Source organism: Gymnoscopelus microlampas (assembly GCF_963454915.1).
Source record: "Gymnoscopelus microlampas genome assembly, chromosome: 10".
NCBI classification, from domain to species: Eukaryota; Metazoa; Chordata; class Actinopteri; order Myctophiformes; family Myctophidae; genus Gymnoscopelus; species Gymnoscopelus microlampas.
Window position 1 is genome coordinate 45,184,847 of NC_139947.1, and position 21,908 is coordinate 45,206,754.

At 44.2% G+C, this 21,908-nt stretch overlaps 1 protein-coding gene across 2 annotated transcripts in view; it reads right to left on the reverse strand.

Annotated features, from left to right (window-relative positions):
- Nucleotides 1–21,908, reverse strand: part of LOC311053003 (neural cell adhesion molecule L1.1-like) — a 50,262-nt gene that overhangs the window by 1,275 nt on the left and 27,079 nt on the right. For both annotated transcript variants that reach the window (XM_084068348.1, XM_084068347.1), the window contains exons 8-26: nucleotides 19,183–19,367; nucleotides 18,668–18,799; nucleotides 16,848–16,991; nucleotides 16,491–16,602; nucleotides 14,879–15,039; nucleotides 14,251–14,404; nucleotides 13,780–13,907; nucleotides 13,465–13,566; nucleotides 11,332–11,538; nucleotides 10,588–10,658; nucleotides 9,285–9,510; nucleotides 8,808–8,914; nucleotides 5,818–6,073; nucleotides 5,179–5,301; nucleotides 4,887–5,057; nucleotides 3,641–3,754; nucleotides 2,661–2,816; nucleotides 1,508–1,639; nucleotides 1,333–1,405 (exon numbers count right to left, since the gene is read on the reverse strand). In XM_084068348.1, coding sequence (XP_083924474.1) covers nucleotides 1,333–1,405; nucleotides 1,508–1,639; nucleotides 2,661–2,816; nucleotides 3,641–3,754; nucleotides 4,887–5,057; nucleotides 5,179–5,301; nucleotides 5,818–6,073; nucleotides 8,808–8,914; nucleotides 9,285–9,510; nucleotides 10,588–10,658; nucleotides 11,332–11,538; nucleotides 13,465–13,566; nucleotides 13,780–13,907; nucleotides 14,251–14,404; nucleotides 14,879–15,039; nucleotides 16,491–16,602; nucleotides 16,848–16,991; nucleotides 18,668–18,799; nucleotides 19,183–19,367 — 2,754 coding nt within the window. The remainder of the gene's footprint in view (nucleotides 1–1,332; nucleotides 1,406–1,507; nucleotides 1,640–2,660; nucleotides 2,817–3,640; nucleotides 3,755–4,886; nucleotides 5,058–5,178; nucleotides 5,302–5,817; nucleotides 6,074–8,807; nucleotides 8,915–9,284; nucleotides 9,511–10,587; nucleotides 10,659–11,331; nucleotides 11,539–13,464; nucleotides 13,567–13,779; nucleotides 13,908–14,250; nucleotides 14,405–14,878; nucleotides 15,040–16,490; nucleotides 16,603–16,847; nucleotides 16,992–18,667; nucleotides 18,800–19,182; nucleotides 19,368–21,908) is intronic.

Consider the following 21,908-nt stretch of genomic DNA (forward strand, 5'->3'; position numbering starts at 1 on the left):
TACTCGGGCTATGACGACAGAGACACATGTCAGTAAAATAATACATGCACAGGAGTTCAGCCACCTTTTAAAAATACTGTATGAGCAGCATTGGTCTATTCACGAGTGCAGGCAGTAAAGTAAGTGTGTTTGTGTGTGTCTGTGCGTGTGTCTGTGCGTGTGTGCGTGTGTGCGTGCGTGCGTGCGGTGCGTGCGTCCGTGCGTGCGTGCGGTTGACGCTTTACAATTTCGACAATAATGACCTTCCAAAAATAGGGACACCAGTTTGAAAGTGGTTAAACGGGCACAATAATCACATGAATTTGAATTTATACGGTATACTTCTTTTCTTTCTTCTTCTTTTAAAAAATCCTTTCCAATTGGTCGGCCACTGGGAGCCATGGCCCGCATTTTGAAAACCCCTGTGTATCTAAAGCAAGCTCCCAGAACCCAGAGGTTGCATTGAAGCGCAATGGACATGCTGGCCATTCATAGGTACTGCAGCTAAAAACGTCTGGGGCCACTGTACATGAACGAGCGAAAACGGTTTCGACCAATGGGCTTGAATCACAAGCTTGCGCACAAGCTTGCGCACAAGCTTGCGCACCTCTGTGACGCGTACGGGTGATTTCGGCCCATGCGCTGGGTGAGCAATTCAATGCAAGTGGATGGGAGGGGATATCCGGTGCCCTCTCTATTATTCTTTAACTCTATGACAAAGACGGAGCCAATTCAAGCACTCACCTTTCCAGAGACCTGCAGGTGAAGCGTGAAAGAACGAGAGACAGTAAAGAGTGAAAAAAGCGAAGGAAGATTAAAGCCCTCAAGAAAATGTTATGTAAATTTGTTAAGTTTTATGTTCCTAGAAATCAGACCAAAAATGTCGGGTGGTGTCAGTTAGGGAAATTGTTGGGAAAATGTAGTGCTGGTGTAAAAGTAAAATGTGTTATAAAACATTAGTGAATAAAGAACTTTTAAAACATTCAAAGTACAGTAGCTGCCTTTGATGGTGAACTCATCAGTATGTTTTGAATCAACGGTTAAAGCTGCAATCCATAACTTCCATTTCCTACTCAGGATTCAAACTGCCAATAAAACATCCCCACTTGGTCAGGGAAGATATTGCATTAGTCAACCCGTAGGTGTCCTCCTACCCAACACCAGGGTCGAGACTTCTCAATGGAAGAGTAGGGAGACCACCTCCAACCACTGCAGATAACAATCTACAGTACCATACAGATTGATTAAACTAGCACATTATTCAATTAAATAAGTTCCAGATTGCAGCTTTAAATGTTGTTTTATCAAGCTGAACTCAGCTGAGCAAAGACAACAGCAGCCTTTGACATTCACCTGTATTCTCCAAATGTTTCATCTTTCATTGGTTTGGCCTCAGAATCCACTTGACCTTCCTCCTTGTCTTTCACTGCAGGAGATAACATGTCTTCAGACAGCGAACATTCCATCAACAACAATGTAAGACTGCGGTAACATAGCATGTGAATGTGGGTGTAGGGTGTGTTTTTACCGGCATATTTGCCTCCCTTGCTGCGCTTGATGAAACAGAGGATGAGCAGTATCAGCATCAGCAGCACGATGGCGCTGATGAGTCCAATGAACCAACCTTGTGTGGCAAAACCACCAGCCACCTCTGACAGCTCTGAAAGACACAGAGAGAAAGATTGTTATTGTCTCCACCAGGCCGAAGGCGTTAGCCTGGTTCCAGACCATAGACCCCGCCCACTCTCTGAGTGGACTGCTCCTCTTGGTCTGGTGTCATAATGTGGGCCTATGGCTTTTCACGGTCGAAGAAAAACCTGTCAAATCAGAGTCGGAAGTGGGAGTGGTCTAATGACAAGCCAATCAGCGAATATCTGCTAAAACAAGCTGTGCAATGACATCAGATGTGTGGATCCGTGGATCTCTTGTGATTGGTTTAGGGAAATTTGAATCCCCTCCCCCTGGTAATCGCGGACACTGCAGCCAATGTCAGACTGAAGCTCCACGCAGCTTCAGGCTGATAATCAGGCTACGAAGGCGTGGCAGAGACTATGTTGTGCACCCTGTCCGTCCGTCTGTTTGTCCGTCCATCCGTCCGTTCGTCCGAATTTTGCAAAACAATTTTTTTGATATTACTCCTAAAGATTTTGTCCAAACATCACGCAAATCGGTACACATTATCTCTATAGTCATGTGATCAAGATGGATGCATCTGGCCCACAATAACCTACCTGACCTGCAGAGACCTGTGCTCCGAGGTGCACTTTTTGTAGTTGGTTATTAACTCTTTAACCCTAGCAATAATTAAGGCTTTAAACCTGGCACCCCTATTTTGGCAATATTACTATAGGTAGGCTATATAGAATATTTTCAAACATTTTAAGAATTTAAAAAAAGCGTCCGAAATACAAGCTCACAACTCGTCACAATGTGGTGCGTTGTGAGCTTGTAGATTGTCTATTTTCCCTATTCATCGTACCACAAATTATACGTGTGTGTGTGTGTGTGTGTGTGTGTGTGTGTGTGTGTGTGTGTGTGTGTGTGTGTGTGTGTGTGTGTGTGTGTGTGTGTGTGTGTGTGTGTGTGTGTGTGTGTGTGCGCGTGCGTGCGTGCGTGGGTGGGTGGGTGCGTGCGTGCGTGCGCGTGTGTGTGTGTGACTTCATATAGCATTTCACAATTACCTGGTCCAGAGGTTTGGATCTCTTGGTCCCAGTGCGTGTGGTTTGCGTGGGTGATGATGAAGTGGTATTTAGTTCCTGGCTGAAGACCGATTAGTGGAAAGAAACCCTGTGAGGTGTCCACAAAGTCTGACTCCTCCCACTGCGCCCCGACTGTACCTACACACACACGCACGCACGCACACACGGACACACGCACGCACGCACACACGCACGCACACACACACACACACACACACACACACACACACACACACACACACACACACACACACACACACACACACACACACACACACACACACACACACACACACACGCACACTCAGTATTTGAGGAGGCAAGAGGAGTCTGAGACACTATTTCAAGATGGTGGTGGTGGTGGTGGTGCTTTAATTACATGATATCATAGGGAGAAGTACATTAGACACACAGATCAGTGGTAAAGTAGTTCTGCCAGGAACAGAAGGGATATACAGGGATAGTTATACTCATGATAAGAGAGAATCAGTTAGTGTCATTAGGATCAAACTGTACCCAAAACAATAGATACATGATATATGGCATCTTGACTCTTATACTGTAATATGCAAAAGGTCAGAATATATCATGAAGCAAAAGGTGAAGAACATAACAATATAATGTATAATTCTACCATAATTCCTCCTCATAGTTCCTCCTCCCTCTCTCTTTCCTCCCTCTATTCTTCTCTCCACTGCTGTATCTCAAGTAACAGATGCAAAAAGTTGTATCCCTATATCTCTTTCTTTCACAGGTGATGTTTCTCTCCCTCTCTGTCTGTGTTCTTCACCCCTGTTTAACAAGCGTGATTATGGGCAGGTTAAAAGGTCACTTTCCCACACTTTTCCATTTGAAACCCCTTCAAAAACGAGGAAGACTTCAAGGGAAAGTGTGAGAAAGGTCCCTGGACCCCACTTTGAGAACCAGTGGTCCAGTGGTCTACACCCCCTCCCTCCTCTTACCTCCCTTCCTCAGGTACTGGAATTGGAAGGGATGGTTCCTGTAACGGGTCCCGGGCACCCAGCTGAAGTTGACAGATGTCTCCCCGGCCACCAGAGTGATGTTGGATGGAGGGACTGGATGGGAGGCACAGAGGGACAAGGAGAGAGTCAGAGGAGAGGCGATTTGGAATGGGCGGATGAGAAGAGGAGAGGAAGCGAAAAAAGATGAAATGATAGAGAAGTTCTGTATGTTACAGGGAAGTAATTATTTGCAAAGTTTTTTATTTGTGCATCGTAAAGATTTTCCATTTGTATCCACACTGTGGATTATGTGGACTGTGGACCACATAAAAGTCTTAAATTGAATGAGTCAATATAAGACAAACCCAGTATAACCCAGTCAACTTCCTCTTGATTTTACTATTTGAAGATGCGGATCCGGATCTGTGGATCCAGTCCAGGTTTTCTTCCTAATAAAAATAGTAAAATCAACAGGATTTTTTGTTAAAAAATAAACATTACTGGGTTTTGTGATGATCTATATTGTCTGAATCAGCTTTGTATGTGTTCGTTTATGTGCTAAAAGAGTGACTTTGAGAGCTGTTTCACTGTACAATGTAGGTCAATGAGGAGCATATTTTGAATTCTCAATTTCCAATCAATGGAGCAATTACTTTTGATGTGTTGTTTACCTTTGTAGTTACATCATGCCACGGTAACTAAACAACCCAAACCTCTACCAAAGTGCTCTTGCCCTTTAATACTGCTGCTATTCTTTGATTCTCTGATTACCATATTTTTGTTGTTATTTCCTTGTTGTATACTGTGTGTACTGTGTGCTGCTATAATGTCTGAGGAAACCAGAACAAAATATTTTTACTCTACCTGTACACCATGGGTTCCCAAACTTTTCAGCCCGCGACCCCAAAATAATGCGGCCATTGACTCGCGACCCCACCTAACCCTCGAGGTAATTTATGTACATAAACTTGCACGTTCGGTGTGCATTTGTAATGTATTAAAATGGTAAAATGTATATTTCATCCATTCTGTAAAAAAACATTTAACATTTTTTTGAATGACCCAAAATAATTTCGCGACCCCACCGCCAGTGTCCCGCGACCCCAAGTGGGGTCGCGACCCCAACTTTGGGAACTCCTGCTGTACACAACATTGAACTGAGGAAAGAGAGAGCGGGGGAAACAAAATGAAAGTCTAAAACAATCACACATATTTGAATTCCCTGTAAAATGTGATGTAATTTCACCTCCGTCCAGCAAGGTGGATCCCTTCTTCGTGATAGGAGGTCCGTCCCCTGCGGCCGTGCGGCCGCTCACTTTGAAGATGTAGCCGCTGTGAGGATCTAGGTTGTCCAGCTCTAAGTAGGTCCGGGTGGGATCACGTATTATGGACATCTTCACGTCTTCGTTCTCCACCTCTGTGGATTGGCAGACAGATAGAGACAGACAGACAGACAGACAGACAGTTCATTATTCAAGGGGAATTGGCATAGTGACAAAAAATTAAAAAACAATAATTACCGTATACTTTCAACTTACCCCGTTGATACTGTACAATGTATTCCAGCAGGATTCCATTGGTTTGGATTGGAGGAGTCCAGTGAAGAGTTAGTTCTGTTTCTGACGGGCTCTCAAATCTCAAGGATGCAGGAGGACCAGGAGCTACACACCCATGCACACACACACACACACACACACACACACACACACACACACACACACACACACACACACACACACACACACACACACACACACATGATCAAATAAAATATGCCATATGACTGTTAATCTCGCTTCACCACTGATAAAAACTGAAATATACATAGTAAACCTTTTGGGTGGTAACTGTTGTATAACCACGATGTTACACTTGAGGATGTTACTATGTACATTCTCAGAGTTATGGGGGTCTGTGGTCTATTGGATACCAAATTGGGGGTCATTGAAATTAAAAGGTTTGAGAACCACTGCAGTAAAGAAAGTCCTCTTGTTCTGACCAAGCATTTTGAATGGTCAAGGTTTTGCAATCACGCTCAAATCATGACAAAGCACACCTCAGATATGCTCAAATGAAATGCCACATCACTTCACAAACCCACACATTTTCACCATTAATGTGGTTGGTCTTATGATGTGGTTGGTCTGCTAAATGCCTAAATTGCTAATTGTTCTCACCTCCTTCTGGTGTGCTGAAGGGCTCTGGCTGCGAGCGAGGGCCGTCGTCTTTGCTGTTGAAAACGGAGACAGACACCTCGTACCGCGAATAGAGCCGGAGTCCTGGCACCTCCGCTGACGTCTTCATACCGAGCACCTCCACCACCCTGCTCTCCTCCTCCTCCTCCTCCCTGCCCTCTCTCTCCCTGTCATTGTGCATCTGTCCCAGCGCTCTCCTGCCCCGTTCTCCCTGGTAACCCAGTCTTTTGATGTAGATCTGAACGTGAAGAGAGAGAAAGACAGACAGACAGAGAGAGAGATATAAGAGCAGGGGACAAGCAAGCGCAAAGGGACAGATAAGGGGAGAAAGAGAGAGAGAGAGAAAAGAGAGAGAGAGAGAGAGAGAGAGAGAGAGAGAGAGAGAGAGAGAAGAGAGAGAGAGAGAGAGACAGAGAGAGAGAATGTGGAGAAATTGTTTTTACAAAATATTGTAGAACTAATGCACCTTCCAAAGATTTCTGCTTTAAAGGACTGCATTGATGTTTTGCAGTTGACTGTTGTTGCTTTTTGGGGCGGTGTAGCCGCCCCCTATAAGTGAGTTTTAGACACCGACCAAAAAATGTGTGTACCCCCTAACCCTTCCATTGTTAATGCAAATCGATACTTTTTTCATATCAGCCAATTACATTACAGCTAGTGTCATCACCACTAACTGTAATGTGATTGGCTGACTTTGCAAATTCAGGACTGTGATTGGCTCGCGAAACACATGACACATGTGCAGCCCTATGAATAGCAGTATGGACTTTAAAAAAAAGTCATTTATCCTTTTTAAAGTGAGTCATGTTGTGATGACCACACACCACCCACTTCACACTGGGTGTGAAGTGGGCTTTTTCAAAAAGGAACCATTGAGGGTTAAAAATGGTCTTAATGCTTTCAACTCGAATAGTTATTAATGTAAGTGTTCTCCCAGGGGGTATAATTGTGTCACTTTAGTGACTAAATAAGACTACATTGTTATACTTTAGTGACCTTTTTTTTTTTTGAGAACCAGGATTTTGGGCCTCGCTGAACCATCGCTACCCCCAGATGGCACAGGTGGGCCTTCCAGGCACCTGCAAGAAAATTCCCTGAGGCAGGAAGGCAGGCGCCCACCTCCTCGAGGGCCTTGGACACTTAGAAATATTTTAGATTTTTTTTTGAGAACCAGGATTTTGAGTCTCACTGAACCATCGCTACCCCAGGACGAGGCCTCTTCCTGGGGTAGCGATGGGTTCAGCGAGGGCCAAAATCATGGTTCTCCAAAAAAAATCTAAAATGTTTCTAAGTGTCTGCATGGGCTCCAGAGGTCCCTGGGGACCCCCTGGGGGACCCCAGGCCAAAAATCTCAACTTTTTTCAGAACCAGGGTTTTGGGCCTCGCTGAACCCATAGCTACCCCAGGAAGAGGCCTCTGTCCTGGGCATAACTATCCGATGGCACAGGTGGGCCTTCCAGGCACCTGCAAGAAAATTCCCGGAGGCAGGAAGGCAGGCGCCCACCTCCTCGAGGGCCCTGGACACTTAGAAAATGTTTTGATTTTTTTTTGAGAACCAGGATTTTGGGCCTCGCTGAACCATCGCTACCCCAGGACGAGGCCTCTTCCTGGGGTAGCGATGGGTTCAGCGAGGGCCAAAATCATGGTTCTCCCAAAAAAATCTAAAATGTTTCTAAGTGTCTGCATGGGCTCCAGAAGTGCCCGGGGACCCCCTGGAGGACCCCCGGCCAAAAATCTCAACTTTTTTGAGAACCAGGATTTTGGGCCTTGCTGAACCCATCGCTACCCCAGGAAGAGGCCTCTGTCCTGGGCATAACTATCCGATGGCACAGGTGGGCCTTCCAGGCACCTGCAAGAAAATTCCCGGAGGCAGGCGCCCACCTCCTCGAGGGCCCTGGACACTTAGAAAATGTTTTGATTTTTTTTTGAGAACCAGGATTTTGGGCCTCGCTGAACCATCGCTACCCCAGGACGAGGCCTCTTCCTGGGGTAGCGATGGGTTCAGCGAGGGCCAAAATCATGGTTCTCCCAAAAAAATCTAAAATGTTTCTAAGTGTCTGCATGGGCTCCAGAAGTCCCCGGGGACCCCCTGGAGGACTCCCGGCCAAAAATCTCAACTTTTTTGAGAACCAGGATTTTGGGCCTTGCTGAACTCATCGCTACCCCAGGAAGAGGCCTCTGTCCTGGGCATAACTATCCGATGGCACAGGTGGGCCTTCCAGGGACCTGCAAGAAAATTCCCGGAGGCAGGAAGGCAGGCGCCCACCTCCTCGAGGGCCCTGGACACTTAGAAAGATTTTTGGGCGGTGTAACCGCCCCCTATATGTGAGGTTGGGACATTGACATTTGCTGCACTGTGATTGGCCACCCATTGTACACCCCTAACCCTGCACTGTGATTGGCCACCCATTGTACACCCCTAACCCCTACACATTCAATGCAAATCTATACTTTTCTTTAAGTGAGCTTCCATCACTGTGATGACCACTTGCTGCACTGTGATTGGCTAGCGAGACACATGACACATGTGCATAGTCCTATACATTTTTATGCACTTAAAAAAAACACATTTATGTTTTTTTTTAAGTGAGTCATGGGTCTGTGATGACCACTGTGATGACCACACCGCCCACTTCACACTGGGTGTGATTTTTATATTACATCAAATCATGTGGATCTCGGGACCCACATGGGAACGGCCAGACTATGACATCAGTAATCTATGACGTCAGCCGCCTGTGACATTTCTGTGACGTATGACTCCAACCGACATTTGTGCTGGAGACACTGGAGATTCTGTGGCCCACTGGCAGTGTTTACAAGAAAACGTTACTAAAGTACCATAGCTGGTTTATAAGCCAGTTTAGGTTTAAAGCAATAATTGAGTCATATCAAAGCATCCCTCTCTAATATTTCCCAGTTCCCAGCAAGCCTTTGTTTCCCTGTAGACTTTGGGGGGGTGTTGCTGTTACCTTGTATCCGAGCAGCAGTCCTTGCACCCTCTGGGCATGTTCCCATGTCACTCTGACAGTGCTGTTCATCACAGTCACTTCCACCTCACCCGGAGCCTCCAGAGGCACTGAGAGAGAGGGAGGGGGGGGTTTGGATAAGCGAACATTCATGAAGGAGGGAGGGGAGCATGTGAATGAGTAGATGGGAAAGACATTGAAGAGAAGAGAGAAGAGAAGACAACTTTTTTTTTTAAAGATGAAGAATCTCACAATGTGTCACAATGCGACACGTTGTGCACTGCTGTTTTAGCTGATATTTTAGTGGAAGTCTATTTGTGTTTATTCTTTCTTTCAACAAAACAAAGAAGATTTACAAGCTCACAACATGTCACGATGTGGCGTGTTGTGAGCTTGTATAGCTGCTATTTGTGGTGCATAAAGTGTAAATCAGGTATTTTGCATTGTTAGCATTCAGTAAATTAAAAGTGTGACACATACCGCCCTCTCCAGAGTATCCAATCTCAGCGATAGGTGCGAGTCCCTCTCCCTGGGCGTTGACGGCCTGGACTTTGATCTCAAATGGTGTGTAGGGTTCTGTGCCATTCACAAGGAACGGTGGAGCCAGCGCGTAGCTGTGGTTCCAGTGCTGGCTCTGACCCTCTGACAGACGCCATGATACCTTATACTGGAAGCCTGGACCGTTGTGCTTGCGCTTCTCCATCTCCTACACACACACACACACACACACACACACACACACACACACACACACACACACACACACACACACACACACACACACACACACACACACACACACACACACACAGGTCAACTCATGTACAGTAGCAACATACTGCATTCCAGATATGTCAGTTAGAATTATGACAAATGTGGTGATTACATTTCAGTGACTAATCAAAATGTTGGTGATTACAAAAGGGTTACACTCAAATATATTTCAAACCACCATAACTTCATTGTAAAATGAAAATTTATATTTTTAGGCCTGCCATATTCTTGCTTTTTGTGGGGAAAGGTCGGGGAGTCATGCGTTCAGCCAGAAAGGGGGGTACATAGTAACACTCAAAGGGTATACAACATAGTGTAACACTCTTTGTACCCATAGTGTATTATGGGTAGATTTTACCGTGTAACACTAAAGATGACATTATGTGTTCAGATGAGTATGACTTCAGTGGTCAAACGTTCAACAATAAAAATAGAAATAATAACTATGACTGAAAACTCTTGTCTGTTTTTATGTGGTGCATACTGTACACCATCCTGGTTTAAAACATTTATCTAGAAAGTAAACAAATAGCAATCAGTGATCAGGTTACATTATTTTGATGAAGTCATAAAACATATTATATTACTTATTATATTTTAAGAGGATAAATGGTCATCTGTAACGAATTGCATTTGAAAAGTAACCTTCCCAAACCCAAATGTCAAGAGAGTCATTACATTACATTACATTACAGTCATTTAGCAGACGCTTTTATCCAAAGCGACTTACAATAAGTGCATTCAACATAGGTGGGGAACAAAACTACTAATCACCGGAAGAGTTAAGTGCATTCTCTTCTAAAACAAGCAACCAAGAGTATACCTAGCGCTAAAGTAAAAGTGCAATACATCAGCTACCTACTTTCATAAACAGATGAGACAAAGTAGGAAAATCAAATGAGCAAGAGCTAAAACAAATAAGTGTAACGAATAAACAAGATCCAATAAAACAATAAAACAAGAGTTCGTACAACTAGTTAACAACTAGTCAACTAGTCATCATACTTACTTCCCACTCAATGATCAGAGTCCCTGAGTCTAAGGAATTACTCCGCACATGACTGGGGTTTGTGTCTGGAACTATAGGGAAATGACATTATAGAATGGTTAAGACAAAAAGTATCAGGATGGCAGGTCCAAAAGGGATCCAAGTGGCAATAAGCTACTGGGTCTGTCAGCGTTAGTGGTGTGAAATGTTTGTTTACACAGATAATTAGGCCACCTAGCTCCACCTGTGACCTCGCACCCGTCACTGTAACTCGCATAGGTTTTTTTTTTTCTTTTTCGTAATTTGTTATCCCACAATTTTGTAACCAATATTTTCACCCAGTGCCAATTGCCTATGTAATCCTGGGCGCTACTCTCTGAGCTCATGCCTCCTTCAATGCATGAGGAGCTAGCAAGCCCTTCTTATCACCTGACAGGGGGGAGTTTCCCTGGTTGGACGTAGTGTGAAGGAACACGTTATTCCAATCAGTTACTTTCCCCTCCATCAGGCTCCCGGCTGACCAGGGGGGCAGTATAGAAACCAGGATTACTACATGTTTTTTTTGTGAGGGTACCTACCCTAGGGATATTTTTGAGTAATTTTCCAACATCGTATTGTAATCGTAAGGTACTGGCATGGTCCTACAGATGGTCAATAGTAAAAACAGGGTGATAAATGTATATTTAGTTGTGAAACAGGCTTCCTTGGCTATTGTGGTATTGGGTATTTAAACTCAACAGTGTCTAAAGTTTGCTCAATTCTCACCAGCAGGTGGTGTGCCATGGGATTCTGACTCTTCGCTGGGCTTACTGGGGCCAACCTCGTTAACCCCAATGACCCGGAAGCGGTACTTGGAGTATGGCTGGAGGGTCAACTCCAGGTGGTTGACATCTCCAGAGACATGCTTCCACTTCTCCCAGTTCCCCTGAACTTCTTCTGTGTGCTGCGCCTCTTGTGCCTCTACAATGAAGTCTGAGAGAAAATGATTTTTTTTTGAGGATTATACTGTGCATATAATGTACACTGAGAGTATATTAGGACGATCGGCTCTGTCCAGCATATAGACGGATCTAGAAGGATCTTACAGTACCTAGAATCTTAAAGGATACTGGTGGTCTGGCCTCTTTAGCTCATTGACAACTCACTGAATATGTGACAATACTGCAATACTTCCAAAGCATAATGTGGATTATTTGTTTTTGAGGAAGCCACTGGATTCCATTAATTTCAGTACAAAAAGATGCAAAAAAAACCTCAGGAACTTGAAACGTGAGATACAGTAGAAAACACAACACACTCAGTTTGATTTCTTTGGGAGTACGGCTTGATTTGAAAAGTCTATCCAAAAACACAAAGAAAATAGGTTTCTGCTAAATCTTTCAACATTTGTCTTATTTCTTTAGGTTTCTCAACATTGCGTGTGTAAAAAAGACAATAGTGTACTGTAGATTGACCTACAATGCTAGCGATGGATGTTAAACTGCAATCTGTAAGATTTATGTCCTACCTGGGATTCGAACCCTGGTCTCCAGTACTAACACCAACATTTCTACTGCTTAGCTAAGACCATAGGGCTGAGACAGACAGACAGACAGACAGTTTGGGCAGGGGAGATATTATGCTTTGAGCTTCTCAAAGACCTTCTTCTAATCTAGACGGCTCGCCTCATAGGAGCCACGCATAGACAGAGCCAGCCATGCATAGAAGGAGCCACGTATAGACAGAGCCACGACATCGAACAAATCGAACTCTGGTTATTGGGGGAGATGGTGTTATTGCGAGCCATATAAATACTTTGATGGAATCATCATGTTATTCCCGTATTCACAATAACTGGAGTTTTGTGTGAGCTGACACATAGTCATTGATTTCATCTGTTCAATCCACTTCAGCCATGAACACAAACGCTTCAAAATAGACTTGTATTTACAGTGCACTCACTGAAACAAATGAGACATCGGGTGGAATAGAAGCACTTCCCAATAATGAGAAGGTGGACCTAATTTAGCCACTCAACCTGGTGTCCATATTTTGGGCTCTATTATAGGCAAATATCTTTCAAAATTAGCAGCTCTACAAGCTCACAACGCGTTGCGATTGTTGAGCTTAGGTCAGCAAATCTTTGCTATTTTTGTGCGACATCGTCATACAACAAAGTATAAAACCGGGTTTAACGCTGCAAACCGTAACTTTCATGTCCTGCTTGGGAGCAGAACCTGAGTCTTGCGCGCAAGTCCTGAAATCTTTGCAAAGTCCTGAAAACGGAGACCATGTTTGGGAAGACAATTTATTTCCATTTGAGTTTCAAGCAGAACCTCTTGTCAACCAGTAGGTGTCCTACTGTACCTTATTAAATGTCTCAATAGAAGTTACTTATATTGTATTACGTGACATACTCTACCAAACAGATCGGTCTTAATAACATTTATTCATACAAATGAGTTATGGATTGCAGTTTTAAGTGGTTAATGTGTTATGTATATCTACATATTGTAAACTGTATAAAAAATAATTTACATGGTTCAAAAAAACGTTATAGTTGTTCTGAACCATGCAAATCTTGAAACATACATTGCTAAAAACTGAACGACCTGATTATTCCCAGTAACCAGAGTTTCATGTGCATGTACACGTAGTCATTGATTTTTGTTTTTCACTCAATGAGACATTTAAAACCCAAATTGAAAAACAATACACAGCTCAATATGATTAAGGCGGTGATCATGTACTAAAGTACATTCAGTCTATCAAATCATAAAATAATTTAATTTATGAGAAGAGCATGGAAATACATACTGTTCCCGTTTGTGTCCGTGCGTGCGCGCGCGAGTGTGTGTGTGTGTGTGTGTGTGTGTGTGTGCATGCGTACGTGCGTGTGTGTGCATGTGTGTTCAGTACCTGTGATAGGACTGTTGTGCGAGGGTACAAGGAGCCAACTGAGGGTGAGACTGCGGTCCTGAATGTCATACAAGGCCAGCCCATAGGGTGGTTCTGGACAATCTGCGGGACAAATCATGTAAATAATACATAATACACAATACATAACACACGCACACGCACACACACACACACACACACACACACACACACACACACACACACACACACACACACACACACACACACACTGTCTGTAAGGTAGATATATAGTATTGTCTTATTGCGACACCACCATACAACGTATGGTATAAGTATAAATCAGGCTTTACTCACCAATTACAGTGACGATGCCGTTGGCCTCTACGTCGTCCACTTCAGTGAGGACCTCACAGGAATACTGCCCGCTGTCCTTTAACTCCAAGTTTGTCATTAGCAGGGTTCCATTTGGTAAGACAGTATACCTTAAAAAAGGCACATGACAAGTCTGTCACTATAGGGTTCCATTCTTAAAGACAGTATACTTTAAAAAAGGCACATGACAAGTCTGTCACTATAGGGTTCCAATCTTAAAGACAGTATACTTTAAAAAAGGCACATGACAAGTCTGTCCCTAGCAGGATTTCATTCTTTGACACAATAAACCATAAGAAGACGGTCCTAACTATGAATTGGATCAAGATGTTAATGAATCAATGGATTAATCAATCAATAAATTACAATAAGTTCCCACAGCGACAGCTTCTAAACATTGTACAGAGACAGGCCAGTGAAGGAGTTTGAGACATCATAAAAACATGTGCTTACTTCGATGGATCCAGGACCAGCTTATGACCGTCTCGTTTCCAGTTGATCTGGGGTTGTTTGAGCTGAGGGTCCATATAGAAGCGACAGTCCAACTGAGAGCTGTTGCCTCTAAAGACGCGCACGTGATGGGGGCCGGCCAACATCACGGTACGATCTGACAGGACACACAAGCAGACAGGACAGGGTCAGAGTGTATATGTGTGATAAATGACCACTCAAGCGAAAGCAATGGTGGTTGCTGTGTAAAATGTTCTTTTTTTCATTTACATTTTTAAGTGACAACACTGAAATCAGTGCTATAACAAATATTTCACATGGGTTGGTATTTACTCTCTTAAGCCGTATTTTACACATTTCAGCCATTCAAAAATTGTCGGTCTACAAGCGCAATGGAACGCATTGTGAGCTTGTATATCGGCCATTTTCAAACAATTTGGACCATTTTCACCTATAATGACATGCCCATTGCCCAAAAGTAGGGATTCCAGGGTGAAAGTGGTTACTGCTATTTACATGTTACCATCCCATTTTAGGCATTAGACAAGTGAAACAGAACACAGAATAACCTTCAGTTCCCTTGAATCAGCAGTACAAGCAGGTAGACGAGAACGATAGTGTTTAGACTCACTGAGGACCTCCAGGTAAGCGGTGATGGAGATGTTGGTGTTCCTGATGGTGCAGGTGTAGGCGCCTCTGTCATCTCGACTGGCGTTGGACAGCTCTAACATCCCATTGGTCATCAGTGCCACACGAGGATCTGACAGGAGAGGAAGAGACCCCTCTCCATCCCTGTAGGGAACACACACACACAAACACACACAAACGCACACACGCGCACACACGCACACACACACACACGCACACACGCGCACACACACACACACACACACACACACACACACACACACACACACACACACACACACACACACACACACACACACACACACACACACACACACACACACACACACACACACACGCACACACACACGCACACACACACGCACACACACACACACACACACACACACACACACACACACACACACACGCACACACACACACACACACAGAGCTATCATAAACTGTATTGATCAGTGGATGAAATAAAACTATTTCAAGGTAATAGCCATAAATCCATCTGCTTGGATCAATAGGTGTTCTTTGGCCGATCAATGAATGGATGATAGACAGATGTGAATCAATTAATGGTACGCAGACCTGGAGAACTGTCCACTATACTATATATATTACTATATATATCAATCTGTAGTGCAGTTGAGAGGGTATACACCACAAGACAGATGGATGAGTCATCTCTCTATTGTCTAGGCAGCGCTGCAGTAGGTGGCTTTTAACTAGATCGTTGTAAGCTACCAGGTATTTTCTCTTTCCGGGGTTGAACGATTGAGTGTGCCTCCACAACCAGTACAGAACAGCTGATCTTTTAAAACACAATACTGTTATAATAGCAGAGTTCTTCTAATGGTGGTAGATCCTATGCCTGAAAAGAAATACATTAAATCAAATGCTGTACAACCCCCCACCCCACTCCTCTTTTTGCAGATGTGGATATAGATATTGTATATGTAATGAAATGCTGCGATTGATCTTTTTTCTTTTTTATATGTTTTTATTATTTTTTTATGAAAGAAAATACTAATCTTAGTAATATGAGTAATGCAATAGAGGTAGACCTATTGATGATACATAGATGTTTTACTTAATGTATCATGTGCACCCAGTTATCAGGCTAATGAAGTCCACAGCCTCCAGGCAGCTCTATGGTGTCAAGCTACTGAAACTGAGCAACCTGGGTGTGGCCCTGCCCTCAATAATGAGACCATCTGGATGAGCCAAATGATGCTGTACTAAAAAGCCTCCACTAGGGGGCATGGTTTCATCAAATCTGAAGACCGTCTGAAGAGCATGTATGAGGCACTGATTTAGCATAATTGGTCAAATTACATTATATCCCATTTTGCAATTACTTAAAAGTCTTAACATGTATCTATTAAACACTCCTATTTATGATATATCATGAGCTCAAACCAGCGGGATCTTCAAGATCAAAACACGACTACATTAATTGAAGTAAAGTGATTACAGAGAAGTTGGGCCTTGTTTCGGAGAATGTATGATATGGTAATTTTGAATGTCGAGCTCAAAAATAGCTGAAAGTTTAACAAAAAGCAGAGAACAGTGTGTGTGTGTGTGTGTGTGTGCGTGCATCTTACCATGTGACGTGTGGGAGTGGGGAGCCGAAGACGTCACAGGGAAGCTTAGCAACTTTTCCCTCAGCGACTCGGTACACCTCTCCATCATTTGACAAGATTTGAGGAGGAAGCTCTGAGAGAGAGAGAGAGAGAGAGAGAGAGAGAGATAGGAGATCAGCTATTTGATGTTTGTACTGTGTGTGTGTGTGTGTGTGTGTGTGTGTGTGTGTGTGTGTGTGTGTGTGTGTGTGTGTGTGTGTGTGTGTGTGTGTGTGTGTGTGTGTGTGTGTGTGTGTGCGTGCGTGCGTGCGTGCGCGCGCGTGTGAGTGCGTGCGTGCGTGCGTGTGTGTGTGCGCGTGTGTGTGTGTGTACACTCACCGATGACATAGATGTAGGTGTTGATGAGGATGTTTCCGTGTTCATTAGTGGCCTCACACTGGTACACAGCCGTGTCGCCAAACGCAACGTCCCTCAATATCAACACGCCTCCCGACGCCCTGCGACGGGTGTCCACATCCACTTCTACAGGGGACGGACAGAGAGAGGGAGAGATTGAGAGAGACAAGGTGAGGAAATGAAGAAGAGGGAGGGAGGGAGGGAAAAGAGAGATAAATGGGAAAGAGAGAGAGGGGAGAGAACAAAGTAGAGTGAACAGGGGAAGTTAGGGTGCATGGGGACAGGAGGTATAGGGTGAAAGGATTTTTAACCACTTAAACCCTCTAGAATTAGTAGATGGCACCTGAGTTGGCTCTGTACTTGGGCTGCTTTTTCCCCGCTTACAGCAAATCTCTCTGCCAAAAATAGCAGATCTACACGCTCACAACGCGTTGCAACGCGCTGTGAGCGTCTAGGTCGTCTATTTTTGGCTAATGTACAATCAATCAATGTAACTTTATTTGTCACATGTTAAAAGTAGTGTTTCCAAACAAAACGCAGTGGAATGTATACAGGTCAGCTCCATGGACAGTGAGCAAATAAAACAAGACTTCCAAGACTGGTGATTCAAATGGAGGTCATTTTGCCAGGTCAACGCGCCAATATTGTTAGAGCTACTCAAACAGAAACAGAACATAACAACCACTGACCGCTACTGCAAAGTCATATTTAACTAACACTTTCTACTTCAGCAGATCCAGCTACAGCTGTTACAGGACTGTTTGTCTCGTGTGTGTGTGTGTGTGTGTGTGTGTGTGTGTGTGTGTGTGTGTGTGTGTGTGTGTGTGTGTGTGTGTGTGTGTGTGTGTGTGTGTGTGTGTGTGTGTGTGTGTGTGTGTGTGTGTGTGTGTGTGTGTGTGTGTGTGTGTGTGTCTCTTTCTCTTTCTCTGTCTCTGTCTCTCTCTCTCAGGGAAGCACTTAAGACAGAGGAAGGCCTTGGTCAAACCATCTTAAGACAAGGCTGCTGGCCACATCCCCCATTCTAAAAGCTACTCTGTTGTGGACCGTTAGTTGACTGCCTGGAAGAGACACGAAATGGACTTCCCTGAAATCATTCTGTGCTTGTCAAACAAGAAAAAAACGGTTAGTGCAGAGATAAATTAAAGATATAAACAAACGCTGATGGCACGGCGCCAGAGGGACGTGAGTATGTTTTGACTAAGAGCCAGAATCTTTAAGCCCTTCTCACAGCCATTCAATTGAAAAGTTTAAAGCCGGCATTTTGTTGGCAAATTTCATTTGGTCATGATGTCAGTGGTCAACAGGGACATAACATTTAGTCCTCAAAAGCCATTCAACTGCTATGCTGGGAGGCCAAGCGGCTGTACAGCCCAAAATATCGATGTTTATGCACGCGTGTGTGTGTGTGTGCGTGCGTGCGTGCGTGCGTGCGTGCGTGCGTGCGTGCGTGCGTGCGTGCGTGCGTGTGTTCTATTCTATTCTATTCTATTCTATTCTATTCTATTCTATTCTATTCTATCTTTGAGTTCATTGGGTTCAGTAAATGGTCTGCATTTCTATAGGGTCTTCATCCAAAGCACTTTACAATAGTGTGCTACATTCATCCATTCACACACACACACACACACACACACACACACACTCACACACATTTGAAGCACTGCTCATTGGAAACAGTTAGGGGTTCAGCGTCTTGCTCGACATGGAGGATACAGAGAACGAACTAGGAGCCCTCCGGTTCCAAGGTGGCCGCTCTACCTCCAAATCCAGTGCCTCCCCCAGAGACTGAGGTAATGACGTACCTGTGACAGGTTGGCCATTGATGTTCCAGATGATGTCGGGGGTGGGGATGCCATCAGCCTGGCATTCTAAACGGACCGTTTCCCCTGGAGCATACAGCAGGCTCTCTGGCTTCTTCACCCAGTAGGGCTCAGCTATAACACACAGAGTGAAATCATTAGTGTTAATTCAACTCCGAAGAGCAACTCCGAAATGCGTTGCACCATTACGGGTGCATTTGGTTCCATTTGTACACTCTTTGGAGTTAGAGGGAAAACATCTGCCATATTTCTAAATGTAAATTATCACTAACGAGAGAGAAAGAGAGAGAGAGAGAAAGAGAGAGAGAGAGAGAGAGAGAGAGAGAGAGAGAGATGTAGGAAAACAATGGATGTAGTCAAAGTAGGAAGGAAACGAGAGCACGAGAGACAGACAGAAAGAAGTCACAGGAAGCGTGAAGCAGAACTATGGTGTGTCACGCATGTTATTTCCAGTAGCATGAGCTGTGCATGTACTGTACGTGTTAACGTGTACCCACCCTCCACGGTGACAGTGAAGGAATGGGTGACCGATCCGTGCTCGTTGGTGGCCTTGCATTCGTATTCGCCATCATCCTCCAGGGCGATGCTCTCAAAGTTAAGCCAGCGGCCGTGGGTGTCCACCTTCCCGCCCGTCTCCGCCAGACTGCCGTCCTTCTTCCTCCACTCCACCCTCGGAGTGGGTCTTCAGGGAAAGAGAGAGAGAGAGAGGAGGAGAGAGATTAAAAAAGGCGACAAAAAGACTTACATTTACAGATGGACAGATATGCAATTGGTCGGACAGACTGAGACAGATAGACAGACAGACGGAGAGAGAGAATTAAGTATGGGAGGAAAGAGGAAGAGAAGATATGAGAGCTGGATCGATAGATAGTTATGGGAGGAAATTAGAGTTTGAAAAAGAAATTAAAGAGAGGTGTGTCTGCAAACCCAGATGAATGATTATAATGTAGCTAATGATGGATTATAATGTAGCTAATGATGTAATATCCCATCTCATCGCTTTGAGCTTATTAGAGGAGAGCCCATTAATTGCCATGGAAACGGAGTACTCTCTCCTCTGGGATGGAGGGAGATTAGAATTAACAGAAACAGAAACGTGTGTGTGTGTGTGTGTGTGTGTGTGTGTGTGTGTGTGTGTGTGTGTGTGTGTGTGTGTGTGTGTGTGTGTGTGTGTGTGTGTGTGTGTGTGTATGTGCGCGTGCGTGCGTGCATGCATGCGTGTTTGTGCGTGCGTGCGTGCATGCATGTGTGTTTGTGCGTGCGTGCGTGCGTGTGTGTGTTAGGTCACTTTTCCCTTTGCCCACTTTTCACCCAACAACCCAAGCTGAAATTGCAGTCCAATGACACAAAAAATACTAATACTAATAAAAAATGTAATAAGATTAATTTAGCAACAGAATGTCCTAGATTTACTGTCTTTGGGTCGTCTGATGCCTGATTTATACTGTTCCAAGCTAAAGTGATCTACAAGCTCACAATGTTTCACAGCATGACTCGTTGTGAGCTTACATATCTGCTATATATATCTGCACTCAAGTGCAACTACGTATAAATCAGGCTTGAGAGATGCATGTACACACAAAGGTGACACTGAGCCTTGTAGACGGCACAGGGGTATTTATTGTCCCTAATGAAGCGTGCTGTAGCTCCGCTGCTGTCACTGCCATTTCTGGGACACATGCTTTTAGGAGAGCACACTAGGGGACAGAGAGATAAACAAATCCCAACAGGTTAATGTTAAGGAGAGTGTACAAATGGACCTGTAGGGGTCTCTCAGCCTTGACGTACAGTAGAGAGTGATGGCCAGGGAGAGCACTTTGGCTGTCAGCGGAGCAGAACATGCATCACAAACAGTGGAAGCTGTCAAGATGTTTTCGCCCCTGTCTGTCCGTGTGTCAGTGTGTGTGTGTGTGTGTCTGTCCGTCCGTCTATGAGCAGCTAATCTCCGGCACCATCCATCCATCCTGATTGGCTAAGATTGGCTTCCAAAGTTTGCAGGAGTGGCCCGTTTTGAACAAAATGCCTTAAATCATGAACGCAGCGTCCAATTGCCATGAAACATTGCTGGACCACAATAACCTACCTGCCCTGGAGGAGACCTGTGCTTCGAGGAGCACATTGTTCTAGTTGGCTTTGTTTTTGTTTTGGCCAATTTAGGACAAGTCAGACCCTTTTAAACCCTCTGGTTGAAAGTATGTTAGTTTGGTGAAGGGTGCATGAACCCCAGGTTTACAGATTGGAGACGCACAGTTTGGACCAGAGACAGAAGGCGAGATGCTCTCCACACTGTATGTAAAACAGCTCAGTACGACTTGGTAACCAAGCAACAGAGTCCAATCAGCACAACCCCCAGTGTTTACGGAGCAATAAGTGGTTAACCAAGAAAGAAGCATTTTAAAAAATCCCTGTCACTTATTAGATAAGCTAACACAATAACAGGCTAACCTCCCTTCACTCCTTCATGCAGTCAGATGGCTCTGTCTCACTGATAGCCTAGCCACTGTAGATGATATCCTCACGGGTCATTGGGTTGAATACAACATCAGGTTATGGCTCAGTAGCTTTAATAAGGCTGCATGTTGAACATATGTGCCCTATCAGTAAATCAGAGCTGCGCTTTTCTTTAGAGATCAATAATGAGTCTGAGGTTTGCGGTTATCGAGGTTTGTTTACCATTGCTGTCACAGTAGCTAAACGATCGCCATCACCATGTGTCATGATGTGTAATTTACATACAATAATTTTTATGCTGTATGTAAATTATAACGTCCACTGAAGACTATACTGCCCTTGGTTACCCACATTGAAAAGATGAATGGTTTGGATTTGGTGAACTGAATTATGAACAGGCGAGGGTTGATTTAATAACATTATTTAGGATATTTGGGTCAGACATAGCTACCTTTAACATAAACATAAACTGTCTGTCCTCCTCAGTCCATTGTTCTCCTTGGTGGACTGACCGATTGATCTCAACTTGCACATGTGCATTGACCATATGGAGTGAAAAATGCCACTTTTAAGCTGTTTACTATTAACATTTTCTATTACTCAATTGAGACTCTGGTTTTCCTTATCCATTCTCATGCATTATTCTCCTCAGTGGGTTGATCAATCGATCTGAAATTGAGCATTGTGTTGTGTCACACGTTCCTAGTCCCTCCTCTGCACAACATCATAGAGCCAGGGCCAGGCGTCTCCCTCAGCAAGCAGCCAGCTTGGG